The 21,118-nt window shown below is 35.8% G+C and overlaps 1 protein-coding gene across 1 annotated transcript in view; it reads left to right on the top strand.

Moving 5' to 3' along the window:
• The window catches only part of LOC144437694 (importin-4-like), a 54,992-nt gene that overhangs the window by 1,220 nt on the left and 32,654 nt on the right, over positions 1–21,118 (top strand). Inside the window, exons 2-17 of the mRNA XM_078126698.1 lie at positions 2,757–2,843; positions 3,347–3,468; positions 4,662–4,794; positions 4,982–5,118; positions 6,425–6,467; positions 7,046–7,213; positions 8,035–8,118; positions 8,500–8,649; positions 8,974–9,137; positions 10,165–10,418; positions 13,899–14,132; positions 14,958–15,081; positions 15,793–15,904; positions 16,868–16,977; positions 17,513–17,590; positions 19,412–19,575. Of these exons, the coding sequence (XP_077982824.1) occupies positions 4,988–5,118; positions 6,425–6,467; positions 7,046–7,213; positions 8,035–8,118; positions 8,500–8,649; positions 8,974–9,137; positions 10,165–10,418; positions 13,899–14,132; positions 14,958–15,081; positions 15,793–15,904; positions 16,868–16,977; positions 17,513–17,590; positions 19,412–19,575 (1,816 nt within the window). The 5' untranslated portion in view covers positions 2,757–2,843; positions 3,347–3,468; positions 4,662–4,794; positions 4,982–4,987. The remainder of the gene's footprint in view (positions 1–2,756; positions 2,844–3,346; positions 3,469–4,661; positions 4,795–4,981; positions 5,119–6,424; positions 6,468–7,045; positions 7,214–8,034; positions 8,119–8,499; positions 8,650–8,973; positions 9,138–10,164; positions 10,419–13,898; positions 14,133–14,957; positions 15,082–15,792; positions 15,905–16,867; positions 16,978–17,512; positions 17,591–19,411; positions 19,576–21,118) is intronic.

The following is a 21,118-nucleotide window of genomic DNA, read 5'->3' as shown; positions in this document are numbered from 1 at the left end:
GTAAATCACTAAATTGGGAAGTCTCGCAGGAAAGAGTGGATGCGGAAACTGACATCAACTGAAAAAGACAACTGTTCTTCCAAGCTGTAATGGCTGTACATCTGATGAGAAGAAGCCAATAACACAGAGACCGTATGAAAACAACAGAAAAACATAACTACTTGAACTAGACACTGTGAAAAAAAAAAAAAAAAAAAATATAAAATCTACCAAGGCAACCCCACCTATTTTATAATTGAATGTAATCGGAACCACACAATTTTTTTTTTACGTGTAATTAGTAACAATATATGTGTGAGATGTATTTTTTTTAAAAACATCATGTCACCTAATTGAAACTCTATAGTCACTTTGGTTTGGTAGTAATACGGCGTATTCCGGTTATCGAACTTCCGGTTGTTTCGCAGGAAAGTATCGCGAGAGGGCGCACCATATCTGACAAAGTGAGGGCCAGAATTTTCGTCATGGCATCTAATAGTATGGCGATGTATGAAGCTGTCAACAAAATGGGCGTAAAAGAACTCCGTGCATTCATAAAAGAGTGGAAAATTACTACTTCTAAATCTACTAGATATCGCCAGAAATGCTGTCAACCTTGGTCTTGAATCACTAGAAAATGATAATTTTCTGAGAGAACGGAAGAGGAGACGAATGGTGGATGGATGTCAAGCATCAAAAGATAGAACTAATCGACAGCGGAAACATTGAAAGTTGGACGGAGGACCTTCGAAATATACCCGATGTAGACATGATAAACATATTTCTTTACCTTACTGGTGTCTGTTGCTTGACAAAAGAACGATTAGAAAATTACAAATCTGACAACAGCTTCCAATCTGATTAAAATCCGATGTAGATGTTGGCTGATCGTTCATTGCTATTTTACCTTGATTTTGCCTGAATTGACCTTCTTGGTACATGTTTACATTTTTTAGCTTGCCTGATCGCCTCCTCTACGATCAGGCTAAAAAATGTAAACATGTACCAAGAAAAATAATATCAGGCAAAATAACGAAGGTAAAATAGCAATGAACGATTAGCCGACATCTACATCGGATTTTAATCAGATTGAACAGCTTCCAGCTACAGTCATTGCAATATTGAGAGTTCGGTCGACAATTACCAAGCCACATGTTTATATTGTAACTGATGTCGCCGCATACTTAGGCCTTTCTTGTTTATTAGAACAGTGGTGTAGCACCACGGGTGAAATCATAAAACTTTGTCCGGAAAAAAACATTTCATGTACTGGTTATAAGTTGGCATAAACATATTTGTATTGATATACTCATCTTTACTATCACACTTTGATTAGCTTGCTATTCTTTATTCAGGACCATCAGTGTATAAAAAACCCCATTGAAGTCGGCAACGAATCATAAATATTGTTATTATGATTGATGTACCACACCGCCCACCCCTTCAATGAATCGGCCTTCCATGTAACGTTTACGTGGTTCACTCATCATACCATGTCTTATACCGATCTGATTAAAATCCGATGTACATGTCGGCTGATCGTTCATTGCTATTTTACCTTCGTTATTTTGCCTGAATTGACCTTCGTACGTGGTACATGTTTACGTTTTTGTCCTGATCGGTAGAGGAGGCGATCAAACATGTACCACGAAGGTCAATTCAGGCACAATAACGAAAGTAAAATAGCAATGAACGATTAGCCGACATCTACATCGGATTTTAATCAGATTGGTTTTATACAAGCTGCAATAACTGTAGCGTATATTGTGATTTTGAGGGTTCTTTCCTCTGTTTTTGTACCTTTTTCCGTTCCGATGTTTGACTGGAAGCAATCGCTACAATTTCTCCAACGGTAACGCAAATGGACGAGGTCACACTGAAAACGTGAGTGAGATGTCAGTGTACTACCCGTTTCAAAATGTTGCTACTTTTGGGTTTTCCTCACGGTCGAATTGCAGAGCCAAACTTACGCGAAATATTAGGAGAACAAGAGGTTAATTTGCTATTTCGTTATTTGATGGGCGATAATGCAATATTATAGCGTAAAGTTACGGGGAATGACAGAAAATCTTTAGTCAGTGGTTACGATGCCTATAGACTCTATGCTTTACAATTCTGGCCCTCACTTCCGGTTCTAAAACAGCGCCCCTAGTGGCCAAACAATCATATCTTTTATCTTTTCGGGGCTTCTTCGATAACCGGAATACGGCGTATTGAAACTTTATAGTCACTCTGGTTTGGTAGTAATACTATTTCAATTACTGTAAACCTTGGAATTTTCACTAAAAGATGCAAAAATAAAAAGTGACTAAAATGCCTTCTTGTACATGAAAACAATGTACTAGTTTGGTAATTAGTAAAAATTAGCATTTAAGAACTAGCTCAAGACGGTAAAATTGCAAAATTTCCTAGTAGTGAAAATATCATATGGTCCGAATTTTTTTTTGTCAATGGCATTAGTACATGTTGTAAGTAAATTTACCTTCATTCCCAATAATTTTACCAGTTTTCCCCAGCAAATGATGTAGACTGGATTGGAAACTAGTCTGATTATTTGCTTACCCCCCCCCCCCCCCCCCTCTGTTACCATCGTTCCCAGCATTGCCAGAACACTACAGAACCAAAAATTGTCAAACTACTATGGAAAAAGCAGTAATGCTGATATTTTTACTTTGACACAGACACACTGTAGCAAAACCATATCAGAATAATTCAATCTATTGATGTATTATCACTGTATTAAACTGATAATGAAGACGTTATCTTTTTGTTTCCAGGCAACAAATGAATTAAGGAAAGCATTTCGTGATCCTGGCATAGCTGCAGCATTGTGTCATGTGTTATGTACAGCACAAAATCCACAGGTAAGTGTACAGTATAGGCAATTGTGAGTCCATTGCTTAGTGACAGATAGCTATCCAGTAAAGAAATCATGTATAAATATAAATACATTCACCCAAAGGTCAAAGGTCAAAGGGAAGATGGCTATTGAAAATTACTGTAAACTTGGGATTGGCAGAATAACAAATAACACATTCAAGAACTACAATATTTTCATGAAAGGAAGTAAGACAGAGAAACTCTAGCAGTCAGTATTAAAAATCTCAATCAACAAAGTGTATAAGTAAACTGGTTTGTCCTGGTTTATAGAAACTACAGCCTGCGTAAAAACACTGATGCGCTTGCTTGCTCATGGTAAGCAGAGAAGCAGAAATGTGACAAGTTTCATGCAAAGACATACAATCAGTGTTTTTTCATGGGTTGTATTAAACACATGTACAATTGCTATTTGAGCAATTTGTTTTCTTAGAACTTATTCAGTCAGGCCAAAATTTTGTTAACAATTTTGCTTCTTTGTATTTTCCAGATACGACAGTTTGCTGCAGTTCTGCTAAGGAAGCGAATTGTCAAACAATGGAAGAAACTTGCTCCTGATGGACAGCAACAAATACGACAAACTTTTCTTCAAGTTTTAATCCAGGAACCACAGTATGTAAAGTCCTGACAATTAATCAGTGTATGTGTGTGTGTGGTGGTGGTGGTGGTGGTGGTGGTGGTGGGGGGGGGTATGTGTACCTATCTGTTTGCTCTTATGTATATGTGACATGCGCATGTGTGTGTGTGTGTGTGTGTGTGTGTGTGTGTGTGTGTTTGTATGTATGTATGTATGTATGTATGTATGTATGTATGGTATCCAGTCAAAACGTCCCCGGGTCAAAACGTCCCCGGTTTCCATAAGTCAAAACGTCCCCGGGTCAAAACGTCCCCAGGTCAAAACGTCCCCGTCTTTCCATTTTCCTCGACCCAAACTAATTGTGTGTGAGTGCGAGCACGGATTGTTTGGTGTAAGTTACGAAACGGTGTTTAGGTCAGGGGAAATGTGCTACATGGGCAAAAATAATCATTGTCTTGGGCAACCATCACTTTATTTACGGGAAATCAGACAGATTTGAGGTCATAAAAGTCTTGCGTGTCAATATCAATGGTCGGTGAAAATGAGCATGTAAATCACGAACAGAAATAGTCCTGCTTGCATACGGAGGAATTTGGGACTCGATTCTGACAATTGTCCCTCAGTAATACAGACTCGTGCACCGTCATGTAAGCAGGACTAGAACAGAAAATGGTTCGGAATATGGGCATCGATACTTGACCGTGTTTTAGGGAAGGAACGGAAACTGTTACACAGTCAAGTCTCTTGGTTAAATTTTGGTCATACCCGAGGACGTTTTGACCCGGGGACGTTTTGACCCGGGGACGTTTTGGTCATACCCGGGGACGTTTTGACCCGGGGACGTTTTGACCCGGGGACGTTTTGACTGGTAAGCGTATGTATGTATGTATGTATGTATGTATGTATGTATGTATGTATGTATGTATGTATGTGTGTGTGTGTGTGTGTGTGTGTGTGTGTGTGTGTGTGTGTGTGTGTGTGTGTGTGTGTGTGTGTGTGTGTGTGTGTGTGTGTGTGTGTGTGTGTGTGTGTGTGTGTGTGTGTGTGTGGATGGGAGGGTATAGATTTGGGGTATAGCATAGTGGAGGGTCTATGGGTATAGTAAGCTATATATACAAAAACATTCCCCAAATTTATTTCCTATTAAAATGCAATGTATTCTGAGAAGATTTGGAAACACAATTTTATTGTCTTAAAAAACTAATATGTAAACTTTCACTTGTTACAGACATATAGTAAGGCATGCAGTATCTGAATCTGTAAGTTCAATTGCTAAACATGACCTAGGAGAGGGAAAATGGCCAGAACTGTTACAGTTCCTGACAGAATATACTAGAAGTTCAGTACCAGCACAAAGAGAGGTAAGATGTGATGTATGTATGGTATCCCTTCAACAGAGATATTTTAGTGAAATGTATAAAAACACCTGGTTGCATTTTATAAAAGTATGTACACTGGAATACTTTGACTACAAACTGGTGAAGAAAAGTATTGTTTTTTTTAGTAACATTGTTGCAGCCAATAAATTGTTATGATTTTATTACACAGGTTGGTATGTTAGTGATGAGTGCCGTTGCACATACTGCTGGTGAAAGTTTACAACCTCATCTCAGATCTTTACTGTCGCTGTTTTCTACATTACTTGAAGACAAAGAAAGCAGGACAGTGCCTTTCCACACTATCAAGTGAGTTGTTTTTTTTATCCTGCTGTTGCTGCCTTTTTAAAAATTTGATTAACCTCTTCTACCCAAGTAGTAATTACTTGTGTACAAACAACTACCCCTTGGGATAATGGGGATTAACAACAAAATGCCCCTCCCCACCCCCACCTCACACAGACACACACAGCAAAAAAGGAAATCCATGACAACAGTTAATCTTAATTTCAGCTGAACATTGATATGTAGAATCTACAGATTTTCACAAAATATATTATGAGAGTGAATGGTGAATACAAAGTTATGAAGTATAATGTATTCTGGTAGATGTGTCTGTCATACTTGTCTGCATTAGCGCCCTCACACAAGCAAAGGTCCAGTACTTTCGTTTTAGTAAGCTTTGTTTTTGGTTAATACTCAAGACACTGCCAAGGCACACCCTCTCCATTATGTATTTTGGCATGAAAGGAAATGTAACAATGGTTAATGAAAACTAACGACACTAACAATCAGAGAGACCCTTTGAGAGACTAAATGAATGTATGAAGTGAGTGTCGTAATTAACTGGGTAGTTGTCAACACTACATTAGCTATGTGGTAAGGTCATAACAATGTAGGAATATTACTTGGTAACTTGGTACATTTCTTACTTGCCTATACAATTGCATAGCAGATACGACCGTACTGCACTGACGCAATGACTTGTTCTTACGGAAAACTATAATACTATTGAAACACAAATGGTATTACTTCCATGCCATACTATCAGAATTGCAGTTTTCAAATGATATTTATGGTATTCATTTTAACGATTTTAATCCAGTTTCACAAATTTATAATGACTTGTATAAGAAATGCTTGCATGCACAGGCAAACAGAAGCTCCAGACCTACATACATACGCACGCACGCACGCACACACGCACACACACACACACACACACACACACACACACACACACACACTCACACACACACACACACACACTCACACATGTGCACATATACACACTCATACATACATACATACATACTTACATACATACATACATACTTACATACATACATACATACATACATACATACATACATACATACATACATACATACATACAAACACTCATACACTCATACACTCATTCTTGTCTACACTCTAGACTCATGCATATAAACGCACGCATGCACACACACATAAACACACAAATAAACAAACAACAAGCAAAGAAACAAACACACACTGGCACATTGACACATGCATGTGCACAAACACGGAAAATTTAAAAACATATTTTCTCAAATTTATTCAAAATTTGTGAACGAACTTTATTTTTCAGAACAATGACTGCCCTAGTAGAGTATGTAGGCTCTGATGATGTGGTAAGTTGAACAATTACTATGGTAACTGAATCTGGGTAGAGTTCTTTTTAAACAGAGTGTATGTCACGTTGTCACCTTACTTTTGTAAGTTGTATTATTTGCGTATATACTTGGTCCCGGTATACACAGAGATTGCAAACTTTCTTATACATGTATTATCCATGTGTGAAGAGAAAATGTAAATTATGTTGTACATGATAATTGATTATCTAATGATCTAATTTACTAAGTGAAATAATTGAGAACAAAAAAGACTGGAATGTCAAGGCAATTTTGAATTAACTACTTATCAAATTTTACATAATCATGATAATAAATAATGACATATTATAGACAATATATTATGATGCCAATAAATGTACATATTGTCTCGAAGTACAAAGCTAGTTGGTGAAGTAGACCATGTTAGGGCGCCCTCACACATCAGTCGACCCCTTTCACAAGAGCAGACCTGGAAAGTCGGTGTGGCGCAAAAATGGCTTACAATCTAGTACAAAGCCTGATGTTAATATAATTTGATGTAAACCAGATTTTAATGTAAACTATAATAGCGATCTAATGTTTCTTTTTATTAACAGCCTGTGGTACGACCACTGATTCCTAAAGTTCTACCAGTTGTCAGAGATTTAATCTTACAAGATGAAGACCAGGCCTGTGAAGCTCTAGAGTTATTTGATGAGCTTGTAGAATGTGAAGTTACAATTGTTGTACCTCACATTAAAGTTTTAGTAGAGTTTTGTCTTGAGGTAAGCTTTAACATTTTTTTATCTCATATTTTTTTTAACCATTTATCAGTGAGAAGTTTTAGATTCTTCACAAAATTATAATATTTGTAATAAGTTATTGACTTACTTTATGTGAAAGTTTTAGTGGCATCCAAAAAATAAATGCTTTATAATTGTAGACCTGGTAGGATAGAGGTTACAATGTGAATGCTTTAATCCTATGCACTTATAGAGGCTGCAATGGATTGTATGCTCCCCAGGGAGTTGAGGAAGTATAAAGTGCTGTTGTGCTGCTATAGGTCCATGCCGGGAGTAATAATGGTAAAGTGCTTTGAGCACAAAATGGGAAAGCGCTATATAAAAACTAACATGAAAACTAACATTAAAATAATAATAATAATAATAATTTATTTCTTATAAAAGAGCGCACTACACTGCGTCTCAGTGCGCTTTCCATAACAATACACAGACTGGAATTTTAAAATACAGATGTAACTTGAAACTATACAAAATATGTGTAATACGCTAGTAAAATAGATAAATGTTTGAATAAGAAAATATTGCTAATAAAAACAATGCTTACTTAAAATTTGACTTAAATTTTGATTGAAATGAAAATGAAAATGAAATTTGAAAGTTGAGTGTGCATGAAGTATATGAGTCATACATATGGTAATGTTGGAATTCGGTCGTCCCACAAAGAAACTCCAAGTTACTCCATGTTACTCCAGGTTACTTCAAATTACTCCAGGTTACTCCATGTTACTCCTGGCTACTTCAGGTTACTCCAGGTACAATCCTTAGCCAATTTCAAAACCATCGTTCCATCTTTTTTATTTCAGATTGGTGCTAATTCTAATCTAGGTGATAATATCAGAGTCAAAGCATTATCATTCATTAGTTGGTTGACAAGACTCAAAAAGAAGGTGTGTATTGTAGTTTGTACATGTACCTCATAGACTAATGTGTTTGAAAATCAAAATGAACTTGAATCAATCAATGCTTAGCCATGTAAAAGCTTGGTTTGGTACATTTGAAGTAATAAAATAAAATTTAGGGTCACCATCTTGTTTTCAACTTTTCACCACAGTACATGTATTCAGTATATACAGTAGCCATATTGGATTCTAAAATGACCTGATTTTGAAATCACTTTTAACCTCCCTTTCCAAAATTTGCATGGTGACCCCCTGATTTTTTGCTAATTTTTAACTGAGAATTGGGGTTAGGGTGTTCTTGAACAAAGTAAAAGCAAAAATCTTGACTCATTTATTTGAGAGGCTAATTTTGTTGTTGTTCATTTGCAGACAATTCTGAAACATAAACTAGTACATCCAATCATCAGTGTAGTATTTCCTATTATGACATCACCACCAGAAGAAGAGGATGAAGATGATGAAGAAGATGAGTTTACAGATGAAGCTGAAGTCAGCAGACCATCAGCATTTGCTTCACAGGTATTTGAAGTGTACACTGCCCTCACAGTTTTTAGTATCATTTTCTTTTGTTTGTTTTATTTTGTGTAGGCGGTATACACCAATGCTTCTCAGGGATTTCACATGTATACTGACTTCACAGTTGTTATTGTCAATTACTTCTGTTTTTGTGCTCACTGTATTACCAAAATGGTCTGTTTGTACACTATTTATTGCTTTCTTTCAAATAAATTACCTTGAAGTAATGGTTCCTTTCCATACCCTTTGTGCAATGAAGTGTAGCTAAAAAAAAGAATTTCAATCGTGAATTAGAAGTTAAATTTACGTCTTTTTTTTCCTGTAAAGGTTATAGATACTTTGGCCCTACATCTACCACCAGAGAAGTTACTGCAGCCATTGATGCAGTATGTAGAACCAGCTCTACAAAGTGAAAACCCTTACCACAGGAAGGCAGCATTGATTTGTTTAGCCGTTTTAGTGGAAGGCTGTTCAGACCACATCAGACATAAGTAAGTTAGAACTTGTAATGACATGTGACAGAGCTTCTGTGACCTTTGACCTTAAGGATATTCAGACCACATCAGTCGGCTATTCAAACTATTTGCTAATTTATTGTTCATTGTACAACTAGAGGGCAGTATTTACTGACAAGGTCTGTTATAACTATGTTTGCTGATTTACTGTTGATTGTACCACTAGAGGGCAGTATTTACTGACAAGGTCTATTGTAACTACATTATATTTGCAGATGTACTGTTCATTGTACTGCTAGATGGCAGTATTTACTGACAAGGTCTATATTTGCTGATATACTATTCATTGTATCACTAGAGGGCAGTATTTACTGACAAGGTCTATCCAACCCATATTTACTGATTGTGTCACTAGATGGCAGTATTTACTGACAAGGTCTATATTTGCTGATATACTATTCATTGTATCACTAGAGGGCAGTATTTACTGACAAGGTCTATCCAACCCATATTTACTGATTGTGTCACTAGGTGGCAGTATTTACTGACAAGGTCTATATTTGCTGATATACTATTCATTGTATCACTAGAGGGCAGTATTTACTGACAAGGTCTATCCAACCCATATTTACTGATTGTGTCGCTAGAGGGCAGTATTTACTGACAAGGTCTATCCACACCATATTTGCTGATTGTGTAGCTAGAGGGCAGTATTTACTGACAAGGTCTATCCACACCATATTTGCTGATTGTGTAGCTAGAGGGCAGTATTTACTGACAAGGTCTATCCACACCATATTTGCTGATTGTGTCGCTAGATGGCAGTATTTACTGACAAGGTCTATCCAAACCATATTTGCTGATTGTGTCGCTAGAGGGCAGTATTTTAGCAAGGTTTATTTTAACCTAATTTCCTTATTTACTGTCCATTCTACCACTTAAGTTAAGGGAACTGCTTAGTGACAAGGTCCTATTAAACCATAGTTGCTGATCTCACCACTAGAGGGCACTGTTTACCGACAAGGTGTATTGTAACACAATGATTTATTATCTATCCAAACAGGTATTTGCAGGGTTTACTCCAAGTGGTGTGTAAAGGTATACAAGACAGTCATCAAGTTGTACGCCACGCAGCACTCTTCACCCTAGGTCAGTTCTCGGAGCACCTCCAACCAGACATCAGTAAATACCATGCAGATATCCTTCCATTGCTGTTTGACTACATGGGTCAGGTCAGATCACAACGTGACCAGCATAAAAGTCTCGTCGGTGTCACCAAAATGTACTATGCACTGGAAATGTTCTGCGAAAATCTAAGTAAGTACAGACTGTTGAATTTATTATAATCATATGTATACCAGTGACTACTTGCATCATTGCGTGCACATACTCGTGGTATATGCACTGCAGTACAATTCTGAAAACGTGACTGTAAAACTGAATGCAAATGATATGCAAATGATCATTCCTTGCATACACAATAGCATGCTCGCACAGTTTGAATTTTGCGGAAATTTGCTGTTTCAGATATGTAATAATTACAGAACTCCATGCTGCGTGAGTTCCAGTATGGGTACTCGGAGGTATATGCACTCATTCTTGCAGTGTTTTCTGCAGCTGCTGTATTTTCACACACATACGTTCATAAAAGTACGACCGAAGAGAACGCTGTAAGCACGAGTTCAAATACCCAGATTATGTGAGGGTAATACACTCCTGTCATGGGGTTCTGTCATCGTAGTGTTTGCACGCACAACTTTAATCATAGTGCATGTCAACACCACAGAAAATCTAATCATTCACAGTTCTTATCTGGAGTATTTCTGTAATTACTGAATTCAGTGATTATTTTTTTAAAGGACATTTAGATGAGTAGGTGAAGTCTAACACTACAGGAGTTCCTGTGGTGTTTTTCAAATTTATCGCAACATCTACAGAACACTTTAGATTTGAAGTGTTTCTTCATCTCTATTACTTCTAGTTCAGTTGCATAGATTCATCTACTATAACCGTGAGATGCATGCTAAATTCTACAACATTCCCAGCTTGTATTTTTGTGAAAAAAAAATATCAAAATTGATAATCCAGCCAATCACCAACATCTTTACAGTATCAGACTGTCTTATACCGGTAAATTAGCATGGTTTTGACTCAATATATTGCAAATAGCTGAATAATGAGTAAAAAACATTTAACACATGTATCAGTCTTTTGCCATTTATTGAGTTACAAACAAGAACTTGTTTCATGTTGATTTTTCAAGTAGGAAGCCATGATAACATTGTTTTATAAATTAAAAATCCAAAATAAATACCCAGTGCTCATCCATATGACCACTTTAATTTACACCTTTTTACTCCATAGCTATTTAACCTGCCAAAAATATTTTTTCTACAAAATTTGTTTTGTCACATTTCAACTTTATTTCCAGCCATAAAATATGTGAAGTAAATTCTTACTTTCCTGAAACTGTACACTTTTCAGCGTAAAATCCGGCTGAAAATTGTTAACTTCCTGAAACTATTTGTCGAAATTTCAAATTTACTTCATTTGTAAATTGTGAAATACTCTTCTCTTTTGACTTATAATCAATGTAATTTATAAAAAGATATAAAAAAAATTGTCTTTTATTTTTTAATTTACCTGTAGTTGGTTTATGAAAAGGTAAAAATCACCCTGTCTGACCTTTTGACCCTTGACCCTCTGACCTCCTGACTGTAATCAGGAGTGATTTGCACTGCTTATATGCAAATCAGCTCAGGTCATGAAAGGTCAGCGTTATTTGAATCAGACTGAACTGTTATTTATCACTCATTGAGAAGAGTCGTTTTTTCACAAATTACAGAGACAATAAAGTAATAACAAGTGTCAGACATCATTAACTGTGTTCAATTCTTGACGAGTCGGGGTATTCACAAATAAGACAACCTAGTACTCTCAATACTGTCATGAATTCTATCGGCCAAAACTAACTTAATTTGTTACATGTAAGCTTCTAAATGTGTATTCATTGTCTGACCTATGTGAACTTATTACGTTTCCAGAACTCTGGAACATTTTTCACTCTACCGTCAGCCAGTTGCAAAGCTTTCTTCTGAGCTGTACGATTAGATTATATATCATTTATTGCCAGTCAGCTTTGGGGTCTCAATTCTAAACCTAAGGCATGTCAAGCAAATTCTGTTTATTTTGGGGGTGGGGGTTGAGGTGGTAAGAGTAATAGTATGTATTTAGTTCTTATTATAAATTGCCCCTTAGCTTGTCTCACAGGATCTCAGCATCAACTGAGCTTTAGATTGTAGAAACCTCAAACATATCTCATTTTGAAGTCAGAGCACTGTAAGCCTATTTTCTAAACTGCTAGATTTGAAGGGTTTGTAATTAATCGCTAGACAGCTTAGTTTCTTGTGAGGATATCAGACTCAAGTGAACTTTGGTTACCAGAAACCACACACACACACACATTTCATCGCATCAGTGCAGTAAGGTTGCATCTGCTATAGAACTCTATAACAGACACAACCTTATATACTGCACTGACGTGATGATTTGTCACAGATAGATGCAACCTAATTTTAGTTTGTAATTTGACACATCATGTAATTGAAGACCATACAGCATTCCTTTTGTACATCAGTATTTTAGATTCAAATGAATTTTGGTATCCTGTAGTGTATTATCAAACATTTTTCACTTGGAAGCCAGACATATTCAAAGTATTTTTTGTCACGCTAAGACTTGAAGCATAACACTGGATAATTAAAGACTACATCGTATACCTTTTAGACTCAAACGAACTGTAATTTACAAAGCCTCAAATATTTTTCACGTAGAAAATGGCCAAATGAAAAGTGTTTTTCCAAGCTAAGGCTTTTAGTATATAACATTCACTAAATGAAGACCAGCTTAGCTGTTGTCTACATGTAGCAGCAACTCTAGTGATTTCAATTTTTAGTGAACACAAACACTCTTAGACTAGTGAACTGAATCTCTAACATTTTCCAATTTCAAAGCTATGAAAATTAAAAAAGTTTTTCTCAGAATGATATTTTGTTACCAAAGGCCATACATACATCATCATTGTGTCATCAAGGTTTTAGCCTCGGGTAGATTTCAATTTGTAGAAACCGAATGAATCATTAATCAACATTTTTTCAATTTCTGCCACTGTATGAAAATAAAGTGCTTTGTAAAGCCTACATGTTATGAAATATTAGATTGCTGTACTAACAGCTAATAATAATGTATTCTTGAGAATCTTGAATTCTAGAATCAAGTAAACACGTTTCACTTTTGTTTCTTGTCTGACTCAGTTAGTACCTGGAATGACGCCCGTTATTACACAGTCATATGTACCAGAGATTACTTGCACCGGTGCATGTGCATACTGGTGGTATTTTCACTGCAGTGCGATTCTGAAAACGTTATTGCATACCTGCATGCAAATGATATGCAAATGAGGATGCGATCATTTGCTACACCCAATATCGTGTGATCACGCTATAATATGATTTTTATGGAAATTTGCCGTTTCAGATAAATGTAATATATAATGATAACAGAACCAATGCCACGCGAGTTCCAGTGTGGGTACTCAGGGGTATTTGCATTCATGCTTGCAGTGTTTTGTACTGCACTTTCACTCTAAGAACAGGCACAGAAAACACTTCTTGCACCAATAAGGGTATATCATTTTGATGCATTGCTCCTGATCAGATATTAGATAAAGAATTGACAGATACACAATTTTGTAATAATTTTAATGTTTTTCAATTTGTATTTTTTTTTTCACTACAGGTACAGAAATGTTATTGCCGTATCTGCCAACGTTGATGGAGACCGTTTTATCCACGTTACAAACATCGCAGTCTACCCATGTCAAGGAGTTGGCCATCAGTGCGATCGGTGCCACCGCCAATGCTGCTAAGCAACACATGTTACCATATTTTACACAGGTTATAGAACATCTCAAAGTTTATCTAGTCAATGCACAGCTCGAAGATGATAGGATACTACAAATACAAGCAATAGGTATGAGTATTGGTAATTGTACTGAGTTTTAATATTGTTCTACATAACTACAGTCACCTTTTTTTTAGGGGGGGGGGGTTTATTTCAGCTGAGTTTAGCTGCAAAATTTTTTTCCACTGAAATAAGTCACGCTATTTAACATACTTTACGAGTTGTCACATTTCTATATTTAGCTATATTTAGCTATATTTTGTTGTTCTACATAACTGCAGTCACATTTTTTTTAGGGGAGGGGGGATTTATTTCAGCTGAGTTTAGATGCAAAAATTTTTTCCACTGAAAGTCACGCTATTTAACATACTTTACGAGTTGTCACATTTCTATATTTAGCTATCATGTGCTGAAATAAATACATTTACAGTATATATAGTACACATACAGTCATATTTTCAGAATTTGACCCCTTAGTCTAGAACCCCACTACTAGACTAAGTGTATACAATGTCATGGTGTTAGAGTGTGGGAGCAGTTCCTTAACAAAATGAGGACCCCAAGGGGGCTATTACAGTGGGTTCTGTACATTCATCCTTGTGGGTCAAAATTGATCACTTCAACCATTTAGACACATAGAAGTAAAGTAATTAATGGGGGGGGGGGGGGTTCTCTTCTACAATGACTAGTTTTGGCTACCCTGGCTACACTACACTACATGTATGTTGAAGACTATACCCTAAGCCTAATCTTATCCATATCAGTTTTCCCATTAGACATGTACTCTCTCTCTAATCCAAAGGTGATTTTAGCAGATTGACAGAATGACCGTGCATTTATTACGAAGGGATCAGATTCACCATGCAAACCATCATCATTTTGTTCTTTTCACAGATTCCTTAGGAGTTCTAGCGAGACAGATTGGAGTTGAGAATTTCCTGCCATTAGCTGAAGAGTGTCTTCAGTTAGGATTGAAACTAATCCAGGATAACGACGACCCAGATCTTAGAAGATGCACGTAAGTACCAATTTTACGTTAAAAGAGATGGAAGATTCAAGTCTAGGTGGCTTTCACCATGATTGCATCATAAGGCTCTGTATACAAACTTTCAGTACATGTCTGTTGTGGTTGTTGTTGTCACTGAAGCAGGAAGTGAAGATTAGACATATGGATGAATAAGTGACTCATTTTGTAATCAAGGTGATTATTTGTGTCTGTTTTCCTTGGTTTATGTAAAGGAAATCACATGGCAATGTTGCAAATTACGGCCGTCATGTTGTCATCCGAAATGAAAAGACGGGATATTGGAACACATAATTGTACTCCTTGAGTTGTCAAGCTTTGTTGTGGGCTGATTACATGTCAGCTAGTGTCTTGTCATTAGGGGTCTCTTTCAGTTGACGTCTTGTCATCTTGAAGAATCAACTTTGAAGGCATTCTTACCCATACTAGTGTTCAGAGCTTTAAGTCTTGTGAGCACTGCTACCTTAATGTCCATGCACTAATTTCTTTTCATGGCCTGGCCTGGTTGTGGAGAGTAGGGTTATACCTGGGGTGGACATGGTGGTGTCTGTGAACTTTTGTACCAGCTAGGTATGGAAGCAGATCAATGGCACATCCAGTCAGGTTTAGTTTCTCTAGGTAGAATTTAGCCTTTAACGGTGAAATCGAAATATTATTCATGACGGTCATATGTATGTGGTATCTTTCTGTCTGTCCGTCTTGTAGGTACGGCTTGTTTTCATCTATATCCATCGTACTGAAAGCCAACATGGAGCCGTACCTTGCAACGATCACCAAACTAATGGTGGACTCGGTGAAATCAGCTGAAGGAGTTGTGGTAAGACCTCATATGTGATGAAAAGAGGGGTTTTTTTTAAATAATAGAAAACATGACATATAATGAACAAAAGTAGAAAAGTCTGTTTACAGTAATAAATGATGGAAAAAGTCAACCCTGTCATGTATCGTGTGTTGCAGATCTTCTAGTTCTTGTAATTTAAAAAATAAATCACCCCGCCCCCCCTTTTCAGTTCAGAGCTTAAAGTCTTTGGAAGAATGATCTATGGAAGAAATATGATTGAAAGAAGGAATAAATAAGAAACCCTTAATTTTTTAATATTTTCATGAAATCGAAGATGTTCTATCCGAAAGATGACCGAAGATGCACACTTTTGTGAAACTTTTTTCTTTCAAGTTTCTCAAATTGCAACTACTAATTGCCTATAGAGGGCGCTGTATATGATTGACTGATATTGAAATTGCTTTTGCTTACACCTTTAGTCTACAATTCTTTCCCATTTTGATAAAAATTTAAATCAACTATTAAGGTCCATCACTTAAATATTTTGTTTGCCATCCTTAGATTTCCCTAAAAAACCTACCAGGGAAACATACAGAGAAAAAATAAACACAGAAAAAAAACAAAAAACACTAGCTTGTCATATAAAATTCACTTTTCTGTTGATCCATTTTCTGTTTATACCTAAATCAACTATTCTGGTGAAATATTAATATCAAAATCCAAAAGTTTTATTGTCTAAACAACGATTTAGAAATAGTGCAATTAGTTCTGATAATACCAGAATACAGTTGTGATGTCATAGAAGGCAGGCAGGCACGGACACTAGCATTATACTAGAACAGTTCAATTGAAGTTTTATACACATATATTCACTTGAGTAAAAAGCTTATCAACTCAGCTTGTGCCACTTTGTAAATCGTCTTTCTGAATATCTTAATTGTTAAATCAAATAAATGTGTACATAATTTTGGACGTGTGTCTCATTCATTGTGTACCTAGGCCCACTACAAAGAAGATGAAAACAGTGTCTTCCAAGTATTTGATGAAGAAGATCTCTCTGCCAGTGGAGAGGAAGGAGAAAATGGGATGGATGATGATGAGATAGAAGGGTAAGGTCAAAGGTCATGATAAACAAAATTAGTTTTTGTTTATTTCTGGTTTTTTTTTTTTCCAGTTTATTTTAGTCTGTCTTAACTGAATTCAGTGTGTTTATACATTTCAAGCACCTGCATACTAAACAGGGGTGTGTAGATAAGGGGTTGCAGTCGGCAAAAACAACCGATTAACCTTGGCAACTACTTTTCCAAAAATTTGTTTTTTAAATTCTTTGGTTCAACCACTATATACCATTGATGCATGGGTGATTAGATTCATGTGTCTCCCCCATAGGCATTACCTCCTACCTTTCCAATTTCACCTTCTACATTTAGAATAAGCTACATCCCTGTCTAACTGCTTTTCTGACTTTAATAAAGGTGTGCGTGTAAAGATGTTTGGATAGACAGTTTTGATGGATTGATTGATGTATTACTTGTAACTTGTCATCAGTACTATTGTACAGTATAATTTGGTGAGTTTACTGAAGTTGAAGTGGCAGAGATATCTACCAAATGAGATGTTTTTTTCATTTTTTTGTCTCAACAGGTTCAGTGTAGAGAATGCATATTTAGAGGAGAAAGAGGACAGCTGTAACGCCTTGGGAGAAATTGCATCAAATACTGGGTAAGTATAATTTGATGAATACTAATCACTTTGATTCTAAATCTTTGGTGTCAACTCATTTCCTTATATTTTTTCCGCCACTTTTTTAAGATCAAGGCAATTTTTTAAATTATCTTTCACTTCCCAGAGTAGATCTTCACAAGTATTGAAAAGAAAATGGTTGATTTTTTATAGACAATGGCAACCAGTTGACTTGAAACAAAAATGTCATTTAAGCTCATCAAAATCTTAGACACATTTTGCTACATTTTATCATCTTAGTCAATATGTTACTAATATTCTGCTTCTCTTTAGCACCTGGCCAATCTGTAGTGTACACATCACCAAAATGTAGCAGTGTAGGCAACATTTTTGTCAACCTAAACAAAATGTGTTTCAATGTAACTGAATTCTGTCGTACTCTGGGAAAAACAGTTGAAGTGCCATAGTTGACGTGATTATGGATATTTTGAAAAAAAAATTGTGGCAAATGAAGTTGATAAAAATTATTGACGTGAGTTTTGAGAAATAGTGACCTAGAAAAAGCAGATGATATTAAAAATGGTGTGAAAGATGCAATATGCTGCACCTTGTATTCATAATAGCGTCTCTATTTAAACATAGCAACATACCACAGTTCGATGCTTGAGTCAACACATCACAGATGTTACACATGTAAATTTCTACTTTTTGAGTTTAACCATGGTTTGAACTTCACATCAATGCAAGGATTTTCAACCACAAAAAACCTCAGTCATACATAATTTTGAAGTTAGATTTATATTGCCAACAAGCCTATATATATGAAATTAATTTGACACTATTTTTCATATGAAGTGTATATTATATGACGACCGTCTGATCCACATTTTCATTTTCTGGCATATTGCGATGATAATTAATTTTCTCAGGTCACGTTGTTTGTACCTTTGATATTTAATGGGTTCTGTTTGCCTGTGGGTGTAAAAAAAAAGTAATTTATCGACCCTAAACCCACTATGTTGTAATGAGTATCAGGATTACCTACTAAGAGAGTATACTGATAAAAATACCTAATGACATTATATTATACACTAAAAAACTAACCACAAGTAGGTAGTTTGGAGAAACCATAAAGGAGAGAGGTTATTTCAAAACATTGCTAAAGTGCAAAAAAAAAAACGTGTTGTTTTATCGACAGCAGTAACACAACTTTAAAGGGACACAAGGTTGAGTTTATATCTTCAGAATGGAGGGGGGGGGGGGAGGGGGAGTGTAATCTTTGCCATATACCAGTATTTACATTTGTTAAGGCTTTGCTGTATATTTATGTAAAGTAAAATACTGAACTAACCCATCACTTGCTATGTACAGAACTTGATCAAACATCGTTACACAGTGTTTACATATTGCATACATACATACATACATGTACATACATACATACATACATACATACATACATACATACATACAATGATACATACATACATACATACAATGATACATACATACATACATATATACATACATATATATATATACATACATACATACATACATACATACATACATACATACATACATACATACATACATACATACATACATACATACATGCATGCATACATGCATACAGTCACACATACATACATACATACATACATACATACATACATACATACATACATACATACATACATGTACTGTTTCATCATTTTGACTTCATATAGTATGATAGGTACATGTATTAAACCAATCAACTTGGGAGGCCACATTGAAGTTATCCTATACACTGTATGTTTCATTACAAAATGTTTCATTTTGTAAATTTTTTTGCTGGTATCATATTTTTTTCTGCAGTGTGGCATTTATACCGTATTTAGAGCAGTGTTTTAGTGAAGTGCATAAGATTGTAGACCATCCAGCCAGCAATGTTCGTAAAGCTGCCATTACATCAGTCGGACTGTTTTGTTGTTCTTTACATAAAGCATTTACAGATACCAACACACCAGATCAAACTGGGGGTAAGTAGGCAACTATTTTATATTATCAAATAGGGGTGGTGGGGAGGGTGAGGATGAGGGGGGGGGGGCTTGAGGGGTGGGGGTGGAATAGGCAACGGTTGTATGTTGATGAAATTCAAGGTATTGTCAGAAAAAGTCAACAGAAATGCCAGGATCTGCCATGGCAAATTTATAAGATGAACAGTGTATTTCAAACCAGAAAATGTGGTTAGCACATTACAAAGTTTGAATGAATTTGCATCAGATGAGTTTTATCAGTAGAGCCATAAGGATTAAATAAAATATGTGTGTGTGGATGTGTATGTGTATGTATGTATATATGTATGTATGTATGTATGTATGTATGTATGTATGTATGTATGTGTGTGTGTGTGTGTGTGTGTGTGTATGTATGTATGTATGTGTGTGTGTGTGTATGTATGTATGTATGTATGTATGTATGTATGTATGTATGAATGTATGTATGTATGTATGTATGTATGTATGTATGTATGTGTGTGTGTATGTATGTATGTATGTATGTATGTATGTATGTATGTAGCTCTGACAGCCTATTATGTGTCACACCTCTAAATAATACCCTGTCCAATGTCTACCTTTAATTACAAAATGTTTGTTACCAAGGTTACATGAGAATTGTGTGTTATCTGTTGTCTTTTTATCATTTTACTGTCACCAGTCATTGTAATTTTTATGGCCTTGTAACTTAAAACATTTAAAATAACTGCTCAAAGGTGACAAACTACACTGTGCTTAATAATAGCTATCATTTTATTAATAGTATGCCTGCAACTAATAGAAGACTTGTGCTGGTAGTATGCATGGTGAAAAATAACATTTTACACCAAATTTTCTCTTTTAAAAATAGTAATTTGTTATTATAATGGCACTTATTTTTAAATTGCCCATCTGACAACGAATGTCGTGATCATAGAGTTGCTCAGTTATTTCCTCTGGCACAGACCTGCATGTATATACATTAAATGGAACAATAGCCCTGTAGGCTTCCTCTACTTCATTGGAAGCATACAACTCATTACACGATGCACAAGCCAAGTTGAACAAAAAATATGGAATCTATACTCTGATTTTTCATTTTTTTAAAATATAGCTATTAGATTATACATACTATTAACTCGTTCTATTCAATTTGAATTTCAGTTATAGAATTTTGCTTGAATTGTCTAAAATCCAATATTATTTCAGTATTACCAGATTCATAGTATTACTAGAGACATCATTCTGTAAATCACTTGTATTTGACTTTCTAAAGCCCAACATGTACTCGTTACTAGAAAAAAATTCAGTCATGGCATAGTTTTCAACTTGATGTACATGCAGATGTTGTGTTTAATCAGATGTTAACCTTCAAGGTGCGGTCGAGGAAAATGCCAAGATGAAGCCTTCCAAATATAGGAGATGTTGCTCATTTCGGAATTAATAGTGGTGATATGTTTACGATAGAAAATTCATTATTTTATTAGATCAATAGGGTGAGAGTTGCACTTGTTTGCTGTTGGCATTCTCCGTGCGTCAATTCAAA

The sequence above is a fragment of the Glandiceps talaboti genome, chromosome 7, assembly GCF_964340395.1.
Source record: "Glandiceps talaboti chromosome 7, keGlaTala1.1, whole genome shotgun sequence".
Lineage (NCBI taxonomy): Eukaryota > Metazoa > Hemichordata > Enteropneusta > Spengelidae > Glandiceps > Glandiceps talaboti.
This window is presented reverse-complemented; position numbering and strand designations above follow the sequence as displayed.